We start from the raw sequence: 23695 nt of genomic DNA, 5'->3' as shown, positions 1-23695 counted from the left end.
TGGTAAGAGAAATTAAAAAAATAAAAAAATTGAAAAGAGTGGGATCGGTATGTATCTAGTGACTTAGTTTCAGTTAAATTGCTAGTTAGCTAGCGATCGCAAGTCCATATGATCGCTAGCTTACTAGCAACTCCCTTCAAGGACAATAGGAAGAAAAGTACCGATCGTAACATTTTTACCCTTCCTTTTTTTCTTTTTCTTTTTCCATTGAATTTTTTTTCCTAAAACTATTTTTTATTGATTTTTAAAGTTGAAAATATGAGAATATCTTTAAATTTAGGTTTTAAATCTTTAATTTCAATTGTTTAAATATTAATTATAATTGATTTAGCATGGAAAAATATATTTTGAAGAACATGAATATGATAGTTTGTAGTTATGGTAAGAGAAATTAAAAAAATAAAAAAATTGAAAAGAATGGGATCGGTATGAAATTAGCGAATTCATTTCGGTTAAATTGCTAGTTAGCTAGCGATCGCAAGTCCATATGATCGCTAGCTTACTAGCAACTCCCTTCAAGGACAATAGGAAGAAAAGTACCGATCGTAACATTTTTACCCTTCCTTTTTTTCTTTTTCTTTTTCCATTGAATTTTTTTTCCTAAAACTATTTTTATTGATTTTTAAAGTTGAAAATATGAGAATATCTTTAAATTTAAGTTTTAAATCTTTAATTTCAATTGTTTAAATATTAATTATAATAGATTTAGAATGGGAAAATATATTTTGAAGAACATGAATGTGATAGTTTGTAGTTATGGTAAGAAAAATAAAAAAAATAAAAAAATTGAAAAGAGTGGGATCGGTATGAAATTAGCGACTTCATTTCAGTTAAATTGCTAGTTAGCTAGCGATCGTAAGGCCACATGATCGCTAGCTTACTAGCAACTCCCTTCAAGGACAATAGGAAGAAAAGTACCGATCGTAACATTTTTACCCCTCCTTTTTTTCTTTTTCCTTTTCCATTGAAATTTTTTTCCTAAAACTATTTTTTATTGATTTTTAAAGTTGAAAATATGAGAATATCTTTAAATTTAGGTTTTAAATCTTTAATTTCAATTGTTTAAATATTAATTATAATTGATTTAGCATGGAAAAATATATTTTGAAGAACATGAATATGATAGTTTGTAGTTATGATAAGAGAAATTAAAAAAATAAAAAAATTGAAAAGAGTGGGATCGGTATGAAATTAACGACTTCATTTCGGTTAAATTGCTAGTTAGCTAGCGATCGTAAGGCCATATGATCGCTAGCTTACTAGCAACTTCCTTCAAGGACAATAGGAAGAAAAGTACCGATCGTAACATTTTTACCCTTCCTTTTTTTCTTTTTCTTTTTCCATTGAATTTCTTTTCCTGAAACTATTTTTTATTGATTTTTAAAGTTGAAAATATGAGAATATCTTTAAATTTAGGTTTTAAATCATTAATTTCAATTGTTTAAATATTAATTATAATAGATTTAGAATGGGAAAATATATTTTGAAGAACATGAATGTGATAGTTTGTAGTTATGGTAAGAGAAATAAAAAAAATAAAAAAATTGAAAAGAGGGGGATCGGTATGACATTAGCGACTTTATTTCAGTTAAATTGCTAGTTAGCTAGCGATCGTGAGGCCATACGATCGCTAGCTTACTAGCAACTCCCTTCAAAAGCAATAGGAAGAAAAGATCCGATCGTAACATTTTTACCCCTCCTTTTTTTTCTTTTTCTTTTTCCATTGAATTTTTTTTCCTAAAACTATTTTTTATTGATTTTTAAAGTTGAAAATATGAGAATATCTTTAAATTTAGGTTTTAAATCTCTAATTTCAATTGTTTAAATATTAATTATAATTGATTTAGCATGGGAAAATATATTTTGAAGAACATGAATATGATAGTTTGTAGTTATGGTAAGAGAAATTAAAAAAATAAAAAAATTGAAAAGAGGGGGATCGGTATGTAACTAGCGACTTAGTTTCAGTTAAATTGCTAGTTAGCTAGCGATCGCACGTCCATATGATCGCTAGCTTACTAGCACCTCCCTTCAAGGACAATAGGAAGAAAAGTACCGATCGTAACATTTTTACCCTTCCTTTTTTTCTTTTTCTTTTTCCATTGAATTTTTTTTCCTAAAACTATTTTTTATTGATTTTTAAAATTGAAAATATGAGAATATCTTTAAATTTAGGTTTTAAATCTTTAATTTCATTTGTTTAAATATTAATTATAATTGATTTAGCATGGAAAAATATATTTTGAAGAACATGAATATGATAGTTTGTAGTTATGGTAAGAGAAATTAAAAAAATAAAAAAATTGAAAAGAGTGGGATCGGTATGAAATTAGCGACTTCATTTCGGTTAAATTGCTAGTTAACTAGCGATCGCAAGTCCATATGATCGCTAGCTTACTAGCAACTCCCTTCAAGGACAATAGGAAGAAAAGTACCGATCGTAACATTTTTACCCTTCCTTTTTTTCTTTTTCTTTTTCCATTGAATTTCTTTTCCTGAAACTATTTTTTATTGATTTTTAAAGTTGAAAATATGAGAATATCTTTAAATTTAGGTTTTAAATCATTAATTTCAATTGTTTAAATATTAATTATAATAGATTTAGAATGGGAAAATATATTTTGAAGAACATGAATGTGATAGTTTGTAGTTATGGTAAGAGAAATAAAAAAAATAAAAAAAATGAAAAGAGGGGGATCGGTATGACATTAGCGACTTTATTTCAGTTAAATTGCTAGTTAGCTAGCGATCGTGAGGCCATACGATCGCTAGCTTACTAGCAACTCCCTTCAAAAGCAATAGGAAGAAAAGATCCGATCGTAACATTTTTACCCCTCCTTTTTTTTCTTTTTCTTTTTCCATTGAATTTTTTTTCCTAAAACTATTTTTTATTGATTTTTAAAGTTGAAAATATGAGAATATCTTTAAATTTAGGTTTTAAATCTCTAATTTCAATTGTTTAAATATTAATTATAATTGATTTAGCATGGGAAAATATATTTTAAAGAACATGAATATGATAGTTTGTAGTTATGGTAAGAGAAATTAAAAAAATAAAAAAATTGAAAAGAGGGGGATCGGTATGTAACTAGCGACTCAGTTTCAGTTAAATTGCTAGTGAGCTAGCGATCGCAAGTCCATATCATCGCTAGCTTACTAGCAACACCCTTCAAGGACAATAGGAAGAAAAGTACCGATCGTAACATTTTTACCCTTCCTTTTTTTCTTTTTCTTTTTCCATTGAATTTTTTTTCCTAAAACTATTTTTATTGATTTTTAAAGTTGAAAATATGAGAATATCTTTAAATTTAAGTTTTAAATCTTTAATTTCAATTGTTTAAATATTAATTATAATAGATTTAGAATGGGAAAATATATTTTGAAGAACATGAATGTGATAGTTTGTAGTTATGGTAAGAAAAATAAAAAAAATAAAAAAATTGAAAAGAGTGGGATCGGTATGAAATTAGCGACTTCATTTCAGTTAAATTGATAGTTAGCTAGCGATCGTAAGGCCATATGATCGCCAGTTTACTAGCAACTTCCTTCAAGGACAATAGGAAGAAAAGTACCGATCGTAACATTTTTACCCTTCCTTTTTTTCTTTTTCTTTTTCCATTGAATTTCTTTTCCTGAAACTATTTTTTATTGATTTTTAAAGTTGAAAATATGAGAATATCTTTAAATTTAGGTTTTAAATCATTAATTTCAATTGTTTAAATATTAATTATAATAGATTTAGAATGGGAAAATATATTTTGAAGAACATGAATGTGATAGTTTGTAGTTATGGTAAGAGAAATAAAAAAAATAAAAAAATTGAAAAGAGGGGGATCGGTATGACATTAGCGACTTTATTTCAGTTAAATTGCTAGTTAGCTAGCGATCGTAAGTCCATATGATCGCTAGCTTACTAGCAACTCCCTTCAAAAGCAATAGGAAGAAAAGATCCGATCGTAACATTTTTACCCCTCCTTTTTTTTCTTTTTCTTTTTCCATTGAATTTTTTTTCCTAAAACTATTTTTTATTGATTTTTAAAGTTGAAAATATGAGAATATCTTTAAATTTAGGTTTTAAATCTCTAATTTCAATTGTTTAAATATTAATTATAATTGATTTAGCATGGGAAAATATATTTTGAAGAACATGAATATGATAGTTTGTAGTTATGGTAAGAGAAATTAAAAAAATAAAAAAATTGAAAAGAGTGGGATCGGTATGTATCTAGTGACTTAGTTTCAGTTAAATTGCTAGTTAGCTAGCGATCGCAAGTCCATATCATCGCTAGCTTACTAGCAACTCCCTTCAAGGACAATAGGAAGAAAAGTACCGATCGTAACATTTTTACCCTTCCTTTTTTTCTTTTTCTTTTTCCATTGAATTTTTTTTCCTAAAACTATTTTTTATTGATTTTTAAAGTTGAAAATATGAGAATATCTTTAAATTTAGGTTTTAAATCTTTAATTTCAATTGTTTAAATATTAATTATAATTGATTTAGCATGGAAAAATATATTTTGAAGAACATGAATATGATAGTTTGTAGTTATGGTAAGAGAAATTAAAAAAATAAAAAAATTGAAAAGAATGGGATCGGTATGAAATTAGCGAATTCATTTCGGTTAAATTGCTAGTTAGCTAGCGATCGCAAGTCCATATGATCGCTAGCTTACTAGCAACTCCCTTCAAGGACAATAGGAAGAAAAGTACCGATCGTAACATTTTTACCCTTCCTTTTTTTCTTTTTCTTTTTCCATTGAATTTTTTTTCCTAAAACTATTTTTATTGATTTTTAAAGTTGAAAATATGAGAATATCTTTAAATTTAAGTTTTAAATCTTTAATTTCAATTGTTTAAATATTAATTATAATAGATTTAGAATGGGAAAATATATTTTGAAGAACATGAATGTGATAGTTTGTAGTTATGGTAAGAAAAATAAAAAAAATAAAAAAATTGAAAAGAGTGGGATCAGTATGAAATTAGCGACTTCATTTCAGTTAAATTGCTAGTTAGCTAGCGATCGTAAGGCCACATGATCGCTAGCTTACTAGCAACTCCCTTCAAGGACAATAGGAAGAAAAGTACCGATCGTAACATTTTTACCCCTCCTTTTTTTCTTTTTCCTTTTCCATTGAAATTTTTTTCCTAAAACTATTTTTTATTGATTTTTAAAGTTGAAAATATGAGAATATCTTTAAATTTAGGTTTTAAATCTTTAATTTCAATTGTTTAAATATTAATTATAATTGATTTAGCATGGAAAAATATATTTTGAAGAACATGAATATGATAGTTTGTAGTTATGATAAGAGAAATTAAAAAAATAAAAAAATTGAAAAGAGTGGGATCGGTATGAAATTAACGACTTCATTTCGGTTAAATTGCTAGTTAGCTAGCGATCGTAAGGCCATATGATCGCTAGCTTACTAGCAACTTCCTTCAAGGACAATAGGAAGAAAAGTACCGATCGTAACATTTTTACCCTTCCTTTTTTTCTTTTTCTTTTTCCATTGAATTTCTTTTCCTGAAACTATTTTTTATTGATTTTTAAAGTTGAAAATATGAGAATATCTTTAAATTTAGGTTTTAAATCATTAATTTCAATTGTTTAAATATTAATTATAATAGATTTAGAATGGGAAAATATATTTTGAAGAACATGAATGTGATAGTTTGTAGTTATGGTAAGAGAAATAAAAAAAATAAAAAAATTGAAAAGAGGGGGATCGGTATGACATTAGCGACTTTATTTCAGTTAAATTGCTAGTTAGCTAGCGATCGTAAGTCCATATGATCGCTAGCTTACTAGCAACTCCCTTCAAAAGCAATAGGAAGAAAAGATCCGATCGTAACATTTTTACCCCTCCTTTTTTTTCTTTTTCCTTTTCCATTGAATTTTTTTTCCTAAAACTATTTTTTATTGATTTTTAAAGTTGAAAATATGAGAATATCTTTAAATTTAGGTTTTAAATCTTTAATTTCAATTGTTTAAATATTAATTATAATTGATTTAGCATGGGAAAATATATTTTGAAGAACATGAATATGATAGTTTGTAGTTATGATAAGAGAAATTAAAAAAATAAAAAAATTGAAAAGAGTGGGATCGGTATGAAATTAACGACTTCATTTCGGTTAAATTGCTAGTTAGCTAGCGATCGTAAGGCCATATGATCGCTAGCTTACTAGCAACTTCCTTCAAGGACAATAGGAAGAAAAGTACCGATCGTAACATTTTTACCCTTCCTTTTTTTCTTTTTCTTTTTCCATTGAATTTTTTTTCCTAAAACTATTTTTTATTGATTTTCAAAGTTGAAAATATGAGAATATCTTTAAATTTAGGTTTTAAATCTCTAATTTCAATTGTTTAAATATTAATTATAATTGATTTAGCATGGGAAAATATATTTTGAAGAACATGAATATGATAGTTTGTAGTTATGGTAAGAGAAATTAAAAAAATAAAAAAATTGAAAAGAGTGGGATCGGTATGTAACTAGCGACTTAGTTTCAGTTAAATTGCTACTTAGCTAGCGATCGCAAGTCCATATCATCGCTAGCTTACTAGCAACTCCCTTCAAGGACAATAGGAAGAAAAGTACCGATCGTAACATTTTTACCCTTCCTTTTTTTCTTTTTCTTTTGCATTGAATTTTTTTTCCTAAAACTATTTTTTATTGATTTTTAAAGTTGAAAATATGAGAATATCTTTAAATTTAGGTTTTAAATCTTTAATTTCAATTGTTTAAATATTAATTATAATTGATTTAGCATGGAAAAATATATTTTGAAGAACATGAATATGATAGTTTGTAGTTATGGTAAGAGAAATTAAAAAAATAAAAAAATTGAAAAGAATGGGATCGGTATGAAATTAGCGACTTCATTTCGGTTAAATTGCTAGTTAGCTAGCGATCGCAAGTCCATATGATCGCTAGCTTACTAGCAACTCCCTTCAAGGACAATAGGAAGAAAAGTACCGATCGTAACATTTTTACCCTTCCTTTTTTTCTTTTTCTTTTTCCATTGAATTTTTTTTCCTAAAACTATTTTTATTGATTTTTAAAGTTGAAAATATGAGAATATCTTTAAATTTAAGTTTTAAATCTTTAATTTCAATTGTTTAAATATTAATTATAATAGATTTAGAATGGGAAAATATATTTTGAAGAACATGAATGTGATAGTTTGTAGTTATGGTAAGAAAAATAAAAAAAATAAAAAAATTGAAAAGAGTGGGATCGGTATGAAATTAGCGACTTCATTTCAGTTAAATTGCTAGTTAGCTAGCGATCGTAAGGCCACATGGTCGCTAGCTTACTAGCAACTCCCTTCAAGGACAATAGGAAGAAAAGTACCGATCGTAACATTTTTACCCCTCCTTTTTTTCTTTTTCTTTTTCCATTGAAATTTTTTTCCTAAAACTATTTTTTATTGATTTTTAAAGTTGAAAATATGAGAATATCTTTAAATTTAGGTTTTAAATCTTTAATTTCAATTGTTTAAATATTAATTATAATTGATTTAGCATGGAAAAATATATTTTGAAGAACATGAATATGATAGTTTGTAGTTATGATAAGAGAAATTAAAAAAATAAAAAAATTGAAAAGAGTGGGATCGGTATGAAATTAGCGACTTCATTTCGGTTAAATTGCTAGTTAGCTAGCGATCGTAAGGCCATATGATCGCTAGCTTACTAGCAACTTCCTTCAAGGACAATAGGAAGAAAAGTACCGATCGTAACATTTTTACCCTTCCTTTTTTTCTTTTTCTTTTTCCATTGAATTTTTTTTCCTAAAACTATTTTTTATTGATTTTTAAAGTTGAAAATATGAGAATATCTTTAAATTTAGGTTTTAAATCTCTAATTTCAATTGTTTAAATATTAATTATAATTGATTTAGCATGGGAAAATATATTTTGAAGAACATGAATATGATAGTTTGTAGTTATGGTAAGAGAAATTAAAAAAATAAAAAAATTGAAAAGAGTGGGATTGGTATGTAACTAGCGACTTAGTTTCAGTTAAATTGCTAGTTAGCTAGCGATCGCAAGTCCATATGATCGCTAGTTTACTAGCAACTCCCTTCAAGGACAATAGGAAGAAAAGTACCGATCGTAACATTTTTACCCTTCCTTTTTTTCTTTTTCTTTTTCCATTGAATTTTTTTTCCTAAAACTATTTTTATTGATTTTTAAAGTTGAAAATATGAGAATATCTTTAAATTTAAGTTTTAAATCTTTAATTTCAATTGTTTAAATATTAATTATAATAGATTTAGAATGGGAAAATATATTTTGAAGAACATGAATGTGATAGTTTGTAGTTATGGTAAGAAAAATAAAAAAAATAAAAAAATTGAAAAGAGTGGGATCGGTATGAAATTAGCGACTTCATTTCAGTTAAATTGCTAGTTAGCTAGCGATCGTAAGGCCACATGGTCGCTAGCTTACTAGCAACTCCCTTCAAGGACAATAGGAAGAAAAGTACCGATCGTAACATTTTTACCCCTCCTTTTTTTCTTTTTCTTTTTCCATTGAAATTTTTTTCCTAAAACTATTTTTTATTGATTTTTAAAGTTGAAAATATGAGAATATCTTTAAATTTAGGTTTTAAATCTTTAATTTCAATTGTTTAAATATTAATTATAATTGATTTAGCATGGAAAAATATATTTTGAAGAACATGAATATGATAGTTTGTAGTTATGATAAGAGAAATTAAAAAAATAAAAAAATTGAAAAGAGTGGGATCGGTATGAAATTAGCGACTTCATTTCGGTTAAATTGCTAGTTAGCTAGCGATCGTAAGGCCATATGATCGCTAGCTTACTAGCAACTTCCTTCAAGGACAATAGGAAGAAAAGTACCGATCGTAACATTTTTACCCTTCCTTTTTTTCTTTTTCTTTTTCCATTGAATTTTTTTTCCTAAAACTATTTTTTATTGATTTTTAAAGTTGAAAATATGAGAATATCTTTAAATTTAGGTTTTAAATCTCTAATTTCAATTGTTTAAATATTAATTATAATTGATTTAGCATGGGAAAATATATTTTGAAGAACATGAATATGATAGTTTGTAGTTATGGTAAGAGAAATTAAAAAAATAAAAAAATTGAAAAGAGTGGGATTGGTATGTAACTAGCGACTTAGTTTCAGTTAAATTGCTAGTTAGCTAGCGATCGCAAGTCCATATGATCGCTAGTTTACTAGCAACTCCCTTCAAGGACAATAGGAAGAAAAGTACCGATCGTAACATTTTTACCCTTCCTTTTTTTCTTTTTCTTTTTCCATTGAATTTTTTTTCCTAAAACTATTTTTATTGATTTTTAAAGTTGAAAATATGAGAATATCTTTAAATTTAAGTTTTAAATCTTTAATTTCAATTGTTTAAATATTAATTATAATAGATTTAGAATGGGAAAATATATTTTGAAGAACATGAATGTGATAGTTTGTAGTTATGGTAAGAGAAATAAAAAAAATAAAAAAATTGAAAAGAGGGGGATCGGTATGACATTAGCGACTTTATTTCAGTTAAATTGCTAGTTAGCTAGCGATCGTGAGGCCATACGATCGCTAGCTTACTAGCAACTCCCTTCAAAAGCAATAGGAAGAAAAGATCCGATCGTAACATTTTTACCCGTTCCTTTTTTTCTTTTTCTTTTTCCATTGAATTTTTTTTCCTAAAACTATTTTTATTGATTTTTAAAGTTGAAAATATGAGAATATCTTTAAATTTAAGTTTTAAATCTTTAATTTCAATTGTTTAAATATTAATTATAATAGATTTAGAATGGGAAAATATATTTTGAAGAACATGAATGTGATAGTTTGTAGTTATGGTAAGAAAAATAAAAAAAATAAAAAAATTGAAAAGAGTGGGATCGGTATGAAATTAGCGACTTCATTTCAGTTAAATTGCTAGTTAGCTAGCGATCGTAAGGCCATATGATCGCCAGCTTACTAGCAACTTCCTTCAAGGACAATAGGAAGAAAAGTACCGATCGTAACATTTTTACCCTTCCTTTTTTTCTTTTTCTTTTTCCATTGAATTTCTTTTCCTGAAACTATTTTTTATTGATTTTTAAAGTTGAAAATATGAGAATATCTTTAAATTTAGGTTTTAAATCATTAATTTCAATTGTTTAAATATTAATTATAATAGATTTAGAATGGGAAAATATATTTTGAAGAACATGAATGTGATAGTTTGTAGTTATGGTAAGAGAAATAAAAAAAATAAAAAAATTGAAAAGAGGGGGATCGGTATGACATTAGCGACTTTATTTCAGTTAAATTGCTAGTTAGCTAGCGATCGTGAGGCCATACGATCGCTAGCTTACTAGCAACTCCCTTCAAAAGCAATAGGAAGAAAAGATCCGATCGTAACATTTTTACCCCTCCTTTTTTTTCTTTTTCTTTTTCCATTGAATTTTTTTTCCTAAAACTATTTTTTATTGATTTTTAAAGTTGAAAATATGAGAATATCTTTAAATTTAAGTTTTAAATCTTTAATTTCAATTGTTTAAATATTAATTATAATAGATTTAGAATGGGAAAATATATTTCGAAGAACATGAATGTGATAGTTTGTAGTTATGGTAAGAGAAATTAAAAAAATAAAAAAATTGAAAAGAGTGGGATCGGTATGAAATTAGCGACTTCATTTCGGTTAAATTGCTAGTTAGCTAGCGATCGTAAGGCCATATGATCGCTAGCTTACTAGCAACTTCCTTCAAGGACAATAGGAAGAAAAGTACCGATCGTAACATTTTTACCCTTCCTTTTTTTCTTTTTCTTTTTCCATTGAATTTTTTTTCCTAAAACTATTTTTTATTGATTTTTAAAGTTGAAAATATGAGAATATCTTTAAATTTAAGTTTTAAATCTTTAATTTCAATTGTTTAAATATTAATTATAATAGATTTAGAATGGGAAAATATATTTTGAAGAACATGAATGTGATAGTTTGTAGTTATGGTAAGAAAAATAAAAAAAATAAAAAATTGAAAAGAGTGGGATCGGTATGAAATTAGCGACTTCATTTCGGTTAAATTGCTAGTTATCTAGCGATCGTAAGGCCATATGATCGCTAGCTTTCTAGCAACTTCCTTCAAGGACAATAGGAAGAAAAGTACCGATCGTAACATTTTTACCCTTCCTTTTTTTCTTTTTCTTTTTCCATTGAATTTTTTTTCCTAAAACTATTTTTTATTGATTTTTAAAGTTGAAAATATGAGAATATCTTTAAATTTAAGTTTTAAATCTTTAATTTCAATTGTTTAAATATTAATTATAATAGATTTAGAATGGGAAAATATATTTTGAAGAACATGAATGTGATAGTTTGTAGTTATGGTAAGAAAAATAAAAAAAATAAAAAAATTGAAAAGAGTGGGATCGGTATGAAATTAGCGACTTTATTTCAGTTAAATTGCTAGTTAGCTAGCGATCGTAAGGCCATATGATCGCTAGCTTACTAGCAACTCCCTTCAAGGACAATAGGAAGAAAAGTACCGATCGTAACATTTTTACCCCTCCTTTTTTTCTTTTTCTTTTTCCATTGAAATTTTTTTCCTAAAACTATTGTTTATTGATTTTTAAAGTTGAAAATATGAGAATATCTTTAAATTTAAGTTTTAAATCATTAATTTCATTTTTTAAATATTAATTATAATAGATTTAGAATGGGAAAATATATTTTCAAGAACATGAATGTGATAGTTTGTAGTTATGGTAAGAGAAATAAAAAAAATAAAAAAATTGAAAAGAGGGGTATCGGTATGAAATTAGCGACTTTGTTTTAGTTAAATTGTGAGTTAGCTAGCGATCGTAATAGATCCAAAATCCCACATCGGAAAATAATGCTCCGGTGGTCGGTAATATAGGCAAGACCTGAATTGCAAGCCGACACTCCTACCACCCTATTAATCCTAGTGAAATCTCCCTCGTTCATTTTATCTCTCTCTTTTACGTGCCACCAAACTTTCGCTGCATGAATTTCCAATGCCGCATGCATTGATCCGGTGGCAATAAGATCGTCATCTCCATACGTTAACCCTATCAATGCAGCTGAAAAAAGTTGAAGTTCCATTATAATACAAATTGACAATATAAAGAATAGTCTAGTTATTTATAACACATACAATATTTCTCTTTTTTTCGATATGTTCACTCTCAACACTGTGAAAACACATTGCTTTTGCCTTTTTTTTGTGTACATAGCTCACTCATGAAAAAAATTATGGATCTGCCTCTGGAAGTGAGTGGAAGATGTTGAGGATCGCGCACTATCACCAAAATTTGCTTTCCTTTAAATAATATGTCTTATGTTTTTTTTTTGTTTTACATTTGAAGGAAAGCAAATTTTGGTGGTGGTGCGCGACTTGCTCCATCATGTGAAATTATTAAGGTCATGTTATTTGAACATCATATCATAAGCGTGATGTTTTGGCGACATTTGTATGAGAAATTAGTAACAACATGAAACGTACATTTAGACTAGTAGTTGAGGTTGGTTTTGGAGCACATATATATGTTGGAGTTTATCCTAATAACTAATACATGTTACAAATGTTTCAAAAATGCTGCGATGAGAATAAATTAAGATATCAAGGGAAACTAATATAATATATTCGTATACCGTTATTGAAAGGATGATTTTCCTTTCAAACACCTTATACATCAAATATATTCCTATGTTTGTTCGGATTAAAATCATAGCCAATAACGAACAACCGTATTTGTATTTTTGACGGCTTCTCGATTATAGTGCTTTCGTTTGTTCTTGCACTATTGTGATTTATTGGATGTCCATATTTTTGATATCTTAGAGCTTTCTCAATGGTGTTACGTTGATTAGATTCAACCAACTAATGGCATGTCATTTCTCAATATCCACTTAATGATGCCTGCAAGTAATATGGCTCCAAATCTTGTTTGGTCAATCCTAGGAAGATTTAAACAGCTGTCTCCTGAACTTATACACTTGACATGAATTCATGTGCATTGACAGTTATAGAATCTTCTTGCTTATCTGAGTTCATCACAGGTTAATTTATGTGTTATTATCGAATATATGAGTTAATTTTGGGCTTAAAATCATTTAATAAATGATAAGTAAATTTATTTTCAGTTACACATTCAACTCTCTCATATCTTCTTCACCTCGTGATTTCGTCAAGGTTATCTTCTTCTATCTCATCTTCAGCTTACGATTTTCTCTTAAATTTTCGAATCAATCAAACACAATAAGTGCCCCAAGAACGACAACCACTCATCAACCAAAATGTGTTCGATGAATTCTTTGCTATACACTACAGTGGGATTTTCAGACTTCTTTTTTCTCAGTTTATCTAACAAATTTAAAATATTATTGCTAAGCGAGTAATTTCAAATTCCATTACTTCTAATCCCATCATTACAACATCTCTTCTATTTACAAACAAGAAACTTGAAAAACTTACAAGTGTTATATATATAGCAAATGAATAACTTCATGAGCGAATAATTGTCATTGATATTTTCCTATGGATGCTTATGACATTGGGTTAACATCAAATTTTCTATAAAAATGATATCAAAATATGAATAATATGTGCAAGTGGTCCTTTACCACAGTGGTGAAAAGATGTTGAGCCTTTAAGCCCTTGCATGATGGTGTGGGTTTGAACCCGTCGGTGACTAATCTAACAAAATATATTGTTTGATAAAAAAAGAAGAAGAAAAGAACAGAATAATATGTACGTCAACAGTTTATTAGTTGGTTAGTTCAATCCAATCATTTTATGTTTGGGGTTAGATCAGTTAAGCCAGAATAGTGTGGTCGCTTATTTAACCTAAGTTTAGTTCCCGTCGCCGTGAATTAGAGCCTCTGCACAATACAAAATTTGATGGCTCGGGCTCGATTGCAAGTTCGAGCTAGAAGCCCATTTTGCCCTTGCCCAGTCAATCGGCTTTCTCAAGCCCAATGGGCCTCAAGTTGCTCTAACAAAGTGGATCTCATCTTCTTAAGAGGAGTTCTTTGTATACTCAAGTTTCATTTCTGGACGTCTATCAATTTTAATTGAAAGAAAATGACTCTTATACCCTATATAAAGTTACCATAGAAAGGCTCAGTGATTTCTTAAGGAAAATAATTACTTGCTTTGGACACCCGTAGACTTCTGAAACAAAAAAAATCATTATTTTCATTACAACTTATCACTTATGTTTCGCAACATCTTCTGGAACTCAATATCAGTGTTGAAATGCAAATTACACCCCTTTATATTTAAAACTTGATTTTCGTTTCACTTTGTCACTTTCCGTTAGTTCCATTATGAAATTTGTCAAGTCTCCGACGTGACATGAATAAGACCCTCTTACATGGTGACATATTTGCCACCTCTTTGCCATATCAGGTTACAACTATACGTAATATTGGAAATTGATTCTCTCTGGATTCCTTCCTCCTAATCCATTAAATCAGAGAATCCGTACAGTTGAAAATTGATTCAACGGTTACAAACATGGTCCCACTTTAAAAGTTATAATAATTTCAGCTGTTAAATCAAATTTCAACTGCACGAATTATCTGATTTGATGAATTATGAGGAATTTCCCGTAATATTTTAGAAATGTATAAAAAAAAACATTAAAGAATCACTTAAAAAAATAAAAGAAGGAAATTAAAAATGAGATCCGGGGGCGAGACAAGTGCAGACGACCAGAAACTTGAGTACCCGGATTGCTCCCAACCCGCTTCGTTTTCGGGTCGGTTCTGAATTCCCGGTACTGCCTTGCCTCGCCATTCAGAGGGATGGCGGGACTGCTGGCATGGGCAGCAGACGTAGTGGGAGGAGGTGGAGGGCAAGACAACGAAGAAGACATCCCACTGATATTCACTCAGGAGCAGCAGAAGTATGTCCTGGACTTGGATCGCAAAGCATCTTCTCTCAGCCGTTCGATCCGTGATCTCCGGCTCAGACTCCCTCCTTCCGACATCTCCCAGCGCCTCCCTGATCTTCACGCCCACTCCCTCGCTTCCAACGCCGCCCTTGCTCTCCAATTGAACGCCCATTCCACCACCCGCGAACAGGTCCGGTTCGGTTCGTTTTAGTTCTCGAATTTCGATTGATTTTTCTTATCTGGGTTGTTGATTTTTGTTATGATTCTTATTGAATTTGGATGTTCTGATTCGAATTCGGTGGTTTTTGTATCTGGGTTTTTTGTTTGGATTGCTATTTTTGTGTATAACTTTGAATTGTTGCACATATTCTTCTAATTTTGGGTTTATGTGATTGTTTAATTTTTGCTATGGCAGTCGTGTAGTTTAAGTTTTGAGTAATCGAAAAGGTGCTGTTTTTCGTCTTTTAGTTTTCTTTCTTAATAGTTCCGATTTGTATTTGTGAACAGGCACAGTTGAGGGAGGTGACATTGCAGGAAGAGAATGCTGCATATGAAAGGGCAATATCGAATTGTGAAAGTAAAATACAGGAAAAAATTCAAGAAGCGAATTTGCTTAAGAGGAAGCTAATGGTGAGCCTTGAGTTTCCCACAACTTATTTTTGCACGACGCTCATATTCATCATGTATTATAGGCCTACACATGTATTATAATCTTGTCTCTGATGACATTGAGTAATATCGTATTTTTGTTAATGGAAGTCACACTTTTTCTGAATTTTTTTATTTATTCTTGTTATCAGGAGATGGACGAGAATGAAAGGAATTTGAGATGTGAACTTGAAAATGCACAAACTGCATTGGATGCCAGTCAATCTGGTCAATCGGATGAATCCACTGGTGACCCAAAGACAACTGTTGAAACTGAAAATGACATAGAAGCTTCAAAGAAGGCTGTACTTGAAAAGTTAGAGGAGAGGAAAAAAGAACTGGTCAGTCTCATCTTCCTTTTGATCTTACAGTTGTTTCATCTTCGTTCATTGCAGATGTGTTTGTAATTTGGATTTATTTTATCTCGATTGCTGAAAAGATGTTGTGATCTCCCAGAGTTCAATGGAAGCAGTAGTGAAAGATTTAGAGCAAAAATGGACAGAAATTCAAGATATTGCATTGAGTCAGCCTTCGCCAGGTGGATATAGTACATTACTCATCCGATTTGTTTTTTATATAGTGTTTGTTTGCTGTTTGAATGCATTTAAACTTTCAATTTACAATAGCCATTTAGTTATTTTTTGTTTGGATATATTGTTGGCCTTGGGAACATTCAAGCGAATAAGGTTTACACAAAATTAGAAACTGAAAAATTTTGAACAAGAAAATGGGGAAGGGGTAAGAAATTTATGGTTAGTTGAGTTCTTTACTTCTGTTTTTGGGTTGGGTTTATAAAAGTCAAACTTAGTTGTGTGTACCGCATGGCGAGCATGGTATTGCCTTTTGGAATCTCAGTGGTGCATATGGGGCAGCATGTGGCTCTTGTATAAACTCATTAACCGCTTCGCGGCTGAATTTTGCAACTGTTAGTTGAAACGCCTTGTAAGCAAACTATCAGTCATTCTAGTTTGTAGGACTAATTTGTAAGCAATTTATTTTATGCAGTGCAAAGAGAGAAGATTTTGGACAAACAACTGCACAGCCTAATTGAGCAGCTAGAAGCAAAGCAGGTATCTCCGTAACTTTTTAGTAATATTTGAATTTTATTATTTCTCAGATGTCATTTGTATTATTCTCTGTTCATATATGGTAAAAAATTTGTTCATTGTTATCTTGAGTGTTTATAGGCACAAGCAGAAGGCCTGGTCAATGAAATTCATTTGAAAGAGATGGAGCTGGAAAGATTGAATGCGTTATGGAGAAATCTTGAAAGTAGCAACATAGAAATGAATAATACTAGAAATAGGTTTGGACGGAGTGCATCAGGAAAAGGACCTGCTTCGTCTGGTTATATCCTTGATGCTAATCATAGAAATGCCGATGGCCGAGCAGAGAATCAGCAAAGGCTCATGCTGCTCAGGTCGGGTTTTGTGCTTTACATTTTAGCTTTGAACATCTTGGTCTTCATCAAGATCTCGTTTTGAAGAATGTTCCATGAAGACGCTATCAATATTTCCAAATTCTCTTTGTATGTTAAACCCAATTTGTCTTGTATTGTAAAAGAGGGGGTGTGAAGAACTTTGTTGTATGAAATATTCCTTGTTTCAAATATTGAACGTATATAAATAAAGAAAGTTACTTTGTTTTACTAGTTATTTTGTAAGACTCAATTCTCTTGGAGTGATGGGAGTATTTCCACCGTCCTTCATTTTCGTCCCACAACTTTTTTTGTTTTGTTTTCTGTGGTTCTCAAACTCACTCTCGGATGACATTTTCATCCTTTTCGTTAACTCCATTCATTTTTCTAACGGACACCAAAATCACCGGCAAAACATGTAGAGCAGTAGAAATCTAATGGAGGCATATTAATCTGCTAATTTTGAATCCAGTATTCAGCAAATTTTATTAACCCGGTAATGCAACAAATTCATTGTGACGTTGTGGATTGATAGGCGTGTCTTCTTTCATAGCTGAGGAAGCAGAGAGCGAGCGAATAGAGAGCGAAAGAGAAAGAAGGCAGCCGAATCCACCATGGAGGCTCACGCAGCACAACCGGCGAGCAGAGCCAATCCCCAACCATTACAGTCACGAGACGCGCGGGCGGATAGAAATGCCTATAGATGAGGTAGGCGAGGGTAGCTAGCCGGCAAGGGGCGTGTATGGTAGTCTATTTTTGTTTATGAGAACGAGAAGGGCAATTGACTGCAACGTTTTTCGGCCTATTGAACACCTCCCAGCCTCTGAGACCACCAAACGAGTTGTTTCTGCCACCTGCCCTGGTTGCGGCAACGAGTACACTATCAACAAACGTACTAAGAAAGAAATAGATAAGCTTCGATTAACAAAAAAACTTGGACTAGAACTAAATTTGCGCGCTGCTAAACATAAACACATGTACCTGCTGAATCATTACATGAACCAAGCCCAAGGAGGAAAGGTTTCTTCCCGTTATCAGGCATGCTCGCAAATAGCTTTCTCCAAGTTGCATCGCCGTGGAAAAGCTTCAAAAGCTTTTGAATATCATCGTCAAAGTTCCTCCATGTTCAAACTTTCCAAGCATAGCACCATTTCTTCATGTCTGCAACATCTTATGCAGCTGATTGAACATCGTCAGTTGAACTCTCGGCAATTTCTCTGTCATTGTTTGAGTCATTATTTTCATCTTTTGAATCTGAGGGAAGCCTGCCTATTGCTGCTGAAAGAAGCATGGGATCATCCTGCAGTTGTTCCAATGAAGCCTGTGAGGATAATCTGATTCAGGTACTTGGGCAAATGTAGGTCTCTAGTGACAAATTTATGGTCATGTTGGTCCTGGGAGACGATTCCAATAGGTTTTACATCTAGAGATGGAGGTTCAGGTGTATCTCCAAGGGCCTAATGCATGCCCTTATATGGAAGAATCTTATATCCGCCTCTCCTTATGCCTAAATTAAGAGTGAAGTCAATTCTAAAGTACGTGAATACGATATAGGGATTTTTCATGGAACTTCAAGAGTATGTGTAAATGTGCCTCATAAGCCAACTGATTTGAAAGGACAGATGTTAAAATTTCTCCCTTTAAATATCAACACATGGTAATAGTAATGCCCTAATTATATATTGAGAGTGATCATTCTTTTACTATTTCAAAAGGCTGTGTTTGCCTGAATAGATTACTCAACATGTGAGTCAAGAAATTATTTTACATTTGCTCAACTTGCTAAATTTGTCATCTTAAGTTTTTACTCAAAACTGAAATAAGACTTTGCGTTGGTCAGTTCATCCAACCTGAATCCCAATATTCCAATCACTACGGGGTGGTAAAGTGGTAGAACGAATTCTAGATCTGTATCTTACACGATACGTTTTTTGTTCGATTTTTTGCGTTAGTGAATCACATAATGGTGGTCAGAGAAAGCTGAAATGCTTCTGTAAGTTTTTTTAAACCTGAAAATGTAGAATGCCATAGAAAAACCACAATCATTCAACCTTACAGATATGCTTTATCTCATGATCACATTATATCAGCGCTAGTACATATCCTTTAATATTATAAAACTTAAATTAATAACATCATCATCACGCTAAAAAATTAAAGTTTGTGTGAGAGAACAAGTGGTGCGTTTGAGAATCATATTTCATATACACCGAAATTAATACTGTAATGAACAACGAAATTTCGCTGTCGTCCGATTGTCCATACGCTTTCGAAATATTAGGAAGTAAACTACTGACCTAAACTTTATACAAAAATATACCAGTAGCCAGCAAACACCAGCAAATTTTTGCAAGTACGTTGTCTTTTTCACCAAGATAGTGCTATAGCATAATCATAATAACTCAAATCTATGTATCTACCACATGCATCGAGCACTTTTTTTATCATTATTAGTTATGAGGATGGATCCGTAACACAATCTTTTTTTACATAATCTTTGACCCATTTTTCTTTGTGGGATCAACTTCGTAATATATTTTAACAATTCGAATCGTCCATCTTTAAGATTTTCTTTGAAAGATCATCTCTAACAAAAATCACCCAAATCTGAAAATATATGAACGTTGGATTAATGGCTTAGGATTTATTTGTGGGACCATATTAGTTTATTTTCTTCACTAAAAATGAATGTATTAATGGTCTGGATTTGTTTAATTTTTTGCGAGGATGATTTAGAAATAATGTTTGTTAAGATAGACGATTTGGATTGTTAAAATACAATAAGGAGTGGGTCCCAAAACAACATGTCAACAACTATGTAAAAAAAAGTGATGTCATGAATCTGCCCCATTAATTATATAGGAAGCATTTTTGCTCACCACCATTTAGTGTGGTATATACTTACCACCCTATTTATCACAGTTAGATGAGTATGAATTTGGAGATTCGTGTAGTGGATATGCACAAATCTCAAAATTCAAACTCATGTAACGGTGATAAATAGAATGGTGAGCATACACCACATTAAATGGCGGTGAACAAAAATGCACTCTAATTATATATAATCACATTGAAATAAACAAAATATAAATGTGTATAAAATATAAACAATGTGGACGTATAATGTTTCATCAAGCATTTTATTATAATTTACTTTTTTATGTTGCAACGACGATATCTCAAAATAACTATGGGTTGTTATGATATTTAATATTTCTAGAGTAACATTCAGAGTGCACGGAACTTCTTCCCCCCGTCAGGATGTTCTGTGCCCGGATTTCAACATATACAGCAAAATCTCATTCCACGTATCAATGGGTCCAGGCAAACACCAGTGAACACAGTCAGCAACAGTCATGTTCCGGTGAGGTGAGTGTCCATAGAAGTTAGGATGTCCATCAGGCCTCAGCAACATAGCTTCAGTTGTATCCATTAACCTAAATTCAAGGCCTCTTTTCATACCTTTCTTTTCTGCTGCTTGTAGCTCCTCTACTTGTGCCAAATACATCTCCAAAATACGCCCAGCGAGCTTCATTTCTTCTTTGCTAAAAGGCCTTGTCCTCGCACAATTTCCTCCCTCGTTCCACGCCCCGTTTTCGAAGTGTGCCGGCGAAAACGTCCTCAAAAATGTCACCCCCTTGTAGTTTTTGAGGTTCTGAAGGGTCCTGAACACCGTTTGGAATGCCTTTTTGTAGCCGTAGTGCGTGAGAAAAGATTTCATGTTGTCTCGTCCGCATTTGTGACACCCTATAACGCTACCATTTTCGTAGTATATCAGCGGCAGGAAGAACCATTGGCCTGCTGAGACGATGACATAATCAAAATTTTCAACCTCAGTTTCCCAAGCCTCGTCGGGCTCGTCTAAGTATAGGGTCCTGATGCTGTTGATGTTGTGGCCATTCGGGTCCACGTCTCGAGATTTAACCAAGTAGGGTGCCCAGAGATTTGCCATAGTGAAGTTGTAGTCGTGGTACACATAACGCTTGAAATAATTCGTGTTTGTTGAATACTTGTGAGAAACGTCTTCAGGATAAGTCACCTGAAAGAAAGAACAACGTCAGTTCCATAGCCTGACTTTTTTGAAATTACTCAAAATCTTTGTACTGATTTGTAAAAAGAAACTTACGGACATCATTTCCATAGCCGGACTATCTAAGAGTAATTGAAGGCTTACACTGGACAAAAGGCAGAGCAATGACCGCATTTGATTCATTCCCACAGAATCACCAAGAAATGCCAATGACTTCCCTCTAACAAGCTCCAAGAACTGAGCTGCATCGAACAATGGCAACTCGCAATTTTCGGGCTTCCACCTCCATTTCATGAACTCCGTGTCGGGCCTCCCGAATTTCATGCAGTTCTGCTGATCAATGATCAAATTGCAAGTTTCATTTGTGTAGTAAGCAGGTCCATCTGGATATGGTATCCAATTCCCAGTAAATATTTGGCATTGGTCTTCGTTTTCGATGGTTTTTAATCCACTGGTAATGTTGCTGTTAGGAGATAGCAATGGAGAAGTGCTGTTGTTTATGCAGAGAGGCATTGTGGTGAGCAGAAGAAAGGTGAGGGCTAGAAGAATACCATTTTTGTAGGTGTTGTTTGGTTGTGTGTATTTTGCATTAGGCAGATCAATAGCTTGAAACTTCATGGTGGAGAATTGTGAGGCAAGATTATAGATTATTGGATTCTTGAAATATATTTATATATGGGTAATGTGTCCAATAATAATGTGATAACTGAGGAAAATTAGCAAATAATTTGTTATGGTACGTGTTACCAACCAAATTATGATGCAACTTTTCTTTTGGTGGGGCATCATTTTTCATAATTAAATACAACCTTGGACAAAAAATAGCAAAGCCATCTTACATATAATTGCATTCACATTATTTGGGGATAATTACCTTCTAAACAGGTGCATGTGCACTAAGTTTTTCATTACTTGATCATTATTGACCTTTTCAGAATTATTTTTGTGGCGATATTATTTTTAATTACACTAATATATTGTAAGAGATTCGAACTCAGGTGCAGAGAGATAGTACACTATCCTAATTAACCAGCTTAAATCGCATGTACACTATCCTAATTAACCAGCTTAAATCGCATCAGCTTCCTTGACCAGATCTATGGTGGCTTACCTTGCTTGGCTCATAGTTGTGGCGGATCTCACTAGAAGTGGTAAAGTTGCGTGTTGAGATGAGCCAATTGCTGGAGACGAGCAATAAGAGGATTTCGTTTCTCGGATTAGTGTAGGTCACTGTAGGTTTTTTTTGTACTGCATCTAGCGGATAACATCTCGACTAGCGAGTGATGGAAACAACAGCTCGTGAGATATGGTTTTGATTTAGCCTCACTTGTTAACGATGGTTTGATGTGGTCTTGCTTGTATTGCGGTGACATTATGTGTGCTCTATAATTATGTTGTGTCTGCCTGTACTGGGGTGCTTTTGCTAGTGTGAGTGTGTGTGAGTGTGCTTATGGTAGCCAATTAGAGAATTATCGTCATTGCTTGTTTGTGTGAATTACCTTCCAATCAAATATTTGATCACTGAAAATTGTATCCATATGCCGACCCTTGTAATTGCTAATATTATCATTAGTAATGGAAAATCACTTTTGTTTCATTTATAAAACAAACTCGCATCTGCTTCAGAATTAGCCAAAATGAATTTGATTCATTCATTCTTGGGATAAAATCTTGCCAACAATAATTGAGTGCATGTATACTTTGACTCATTTCATATGGATGGTCATCGGGTACTTTGTGCCAGAAGGGATTGGAGTATGATGGCCAGGTCTGCAGTGGCTTGAGAGTAAGTCAGAAATGATTGCAAAGTGGAAGGTTCTCAGATTAGGCTCGTGGCCTCCACTGTTCACATCGTCACTGTTTGGTTTGACAATAATGCAGCTTTGGCTACATGTCTATGGACTTTACTTATCATCGGGAACAAAATTATGCATAGCATGGTGACAGTAGTTTTCTTTGAAGTGTGACTTAATAGAGGTAAAACACTGTTATAACCCGAAATCACATTCTCGTGATCACTATGTTTTATTCCGTTAACTATTTCAGTTGAAATGTGATTTCTGGTCAAATATATGTTTTACTATTAACATATATATGAAAAATAAGAAGAAAAATATGGTCACTTTCCGTCTTTAGTGATCAAAGATTGAGTTATTAACTTATTTGCCACCACTTTCAAAGAGTTACTTGGTTGCTATCGCATTTACCTTGACAGGCTGGCTGTTCAAATCGTTTCTGAAGTGAATTGAGACGAACAATTAAAATGGGTATTCACTGTAGACAGGTAAACAGGGTAACCTAGTAATGTTGATATATGAAATTTACAATAGTGTAATACAATTGCACATTTTTTTACCGATTAGTTGTGCACGACGTCGGTCCTTATTAAGTTAAAAGGAAAAAATTTGTATCGATAATGTCAATAACGTGTAAATATAACAAGTTGGTGGTTTGTTTGTTTTGATATACATTGAAATGTTGTTTAACAGTATTATTGATGGGTTTCGATACTTTGTAAGATGTGAATCTGCTTGATCATGGTCACAGGTAGGTTGCAATTCCCAACTAACCTCCTTTGAGCTCGGAAGGTTGAATAACCGTGGTTCGTCATTAGTTGTTTCCCTTTTTAAAGGAAAAAAAAAAAATTGATGGTTTATCAACATATTATGTCTTTTAATAAAGAATCAACATCATCATGTT

General features: G+C 31.7%; 2 protein-coding genes across 2 annotated transcripts; one reads left to right on the top strand and one right to left on the bottom strand.

Annotated features, from left to right (window-relative positions):
- The first annotated feature begins 14434 nt into the window (after nt 1-14434).
- Nucleotides 14435-17199, top strand: LOC137740088 (uncharacterized). The gene is made up of 6 exons (XM_068479888.2): nt 14435-15090; nt 15408-15530; nt 15701-15889; nt 16005-16086; nt 16554-16618; nt 16736-17199. The coding sequence occupies exons 1-6, from the start codon at nt 14812-14814 to the stop codon at nt 17030-17032; spliced, it is 1035 nt and encodes a 344-aa protein (XP_068335989.2). The 5' UTR covers nt 14435-14811; the 3' UTR covers nt 17033-17199.
- A 2879-nt stretch (nt 17200-20078) lies between these two features.
- Nucleotides 20079-21668, bottom strand: LOC137738645 (protein trichome birefringence-like 19). Its single transcript, XM_068478120.2, has 2 exons — nt 21140-21668; nt 20079-21004 (listed from the first exon to the last, which is right to left on the bottom strand). Exons 1-2 carry the CDS (start codon nt 21611-21613, stop codon nt 20222-20224), a joined length of 1257 nt encoding a protein of 418 aa, XP_068334221.2. The 5' UTR covers nt 21614-21668; the 3' UTR covers nt 20079-20221.
- Nucleotides 21669-23695: the final 2027 nt, after the last annotated feature.

Source organism: Pyrus communis, chromosome 9, assembly GCF_041283825.1.
Source record: "Pyrus communis isolate YQ-2024b chromosome 9, ASM4128382v1, whole genome shotgun sequence".
Classification (NCBI taxonomy): Eukaryota; Viridiplantae; Streptophyta; class Magnoliopsida; order Rosales; family Rosaceae; genus Pyrus; species Pyrus communis.
The sequence above is the reverse complement of the archived record's forward strand: the minus strand, read 5'-3'. Positions and strand labels throughout refer to the sequence as shown.

Coding starts and splice junctions, on each gene's coding strand:
- LOC137740088 (XM_068479888.2), top strand. CDS start 14,812: ATGGCGGGACTGCTGGCATGGGCAGCAGACGTAGTGGGAGGAGGTGGA. Junction 15,531..15,700: donor TGCTTAAGAGGAAGCTAATG/GTGAGCCTTGAG, acceptor TCTTGTTATCAG/GAGATGGACGAGAATGAAAG. Junction 15,890..16,004: donor AGGAGAGGAAAAAAGAACTG/GTCAGTCTCATC, acceptor GTGATCTCCCAG/AGTTCAATGGAAGCAGTAGT.
- LOC137738645 (XM_068478120.2), bottom strand. CDS start 21,613: ATGAAGTTTCAAGCTATTGATCTGCCTAATGCAAAATACACACAACCA. Junction 21,005..21,139: donor TGCTCTGCCTTTTGTCCAGT/GTAAGCCTTCAA, acceptor TCTTTCTTTCAG/GTGACTTATCCTGAAGACGT.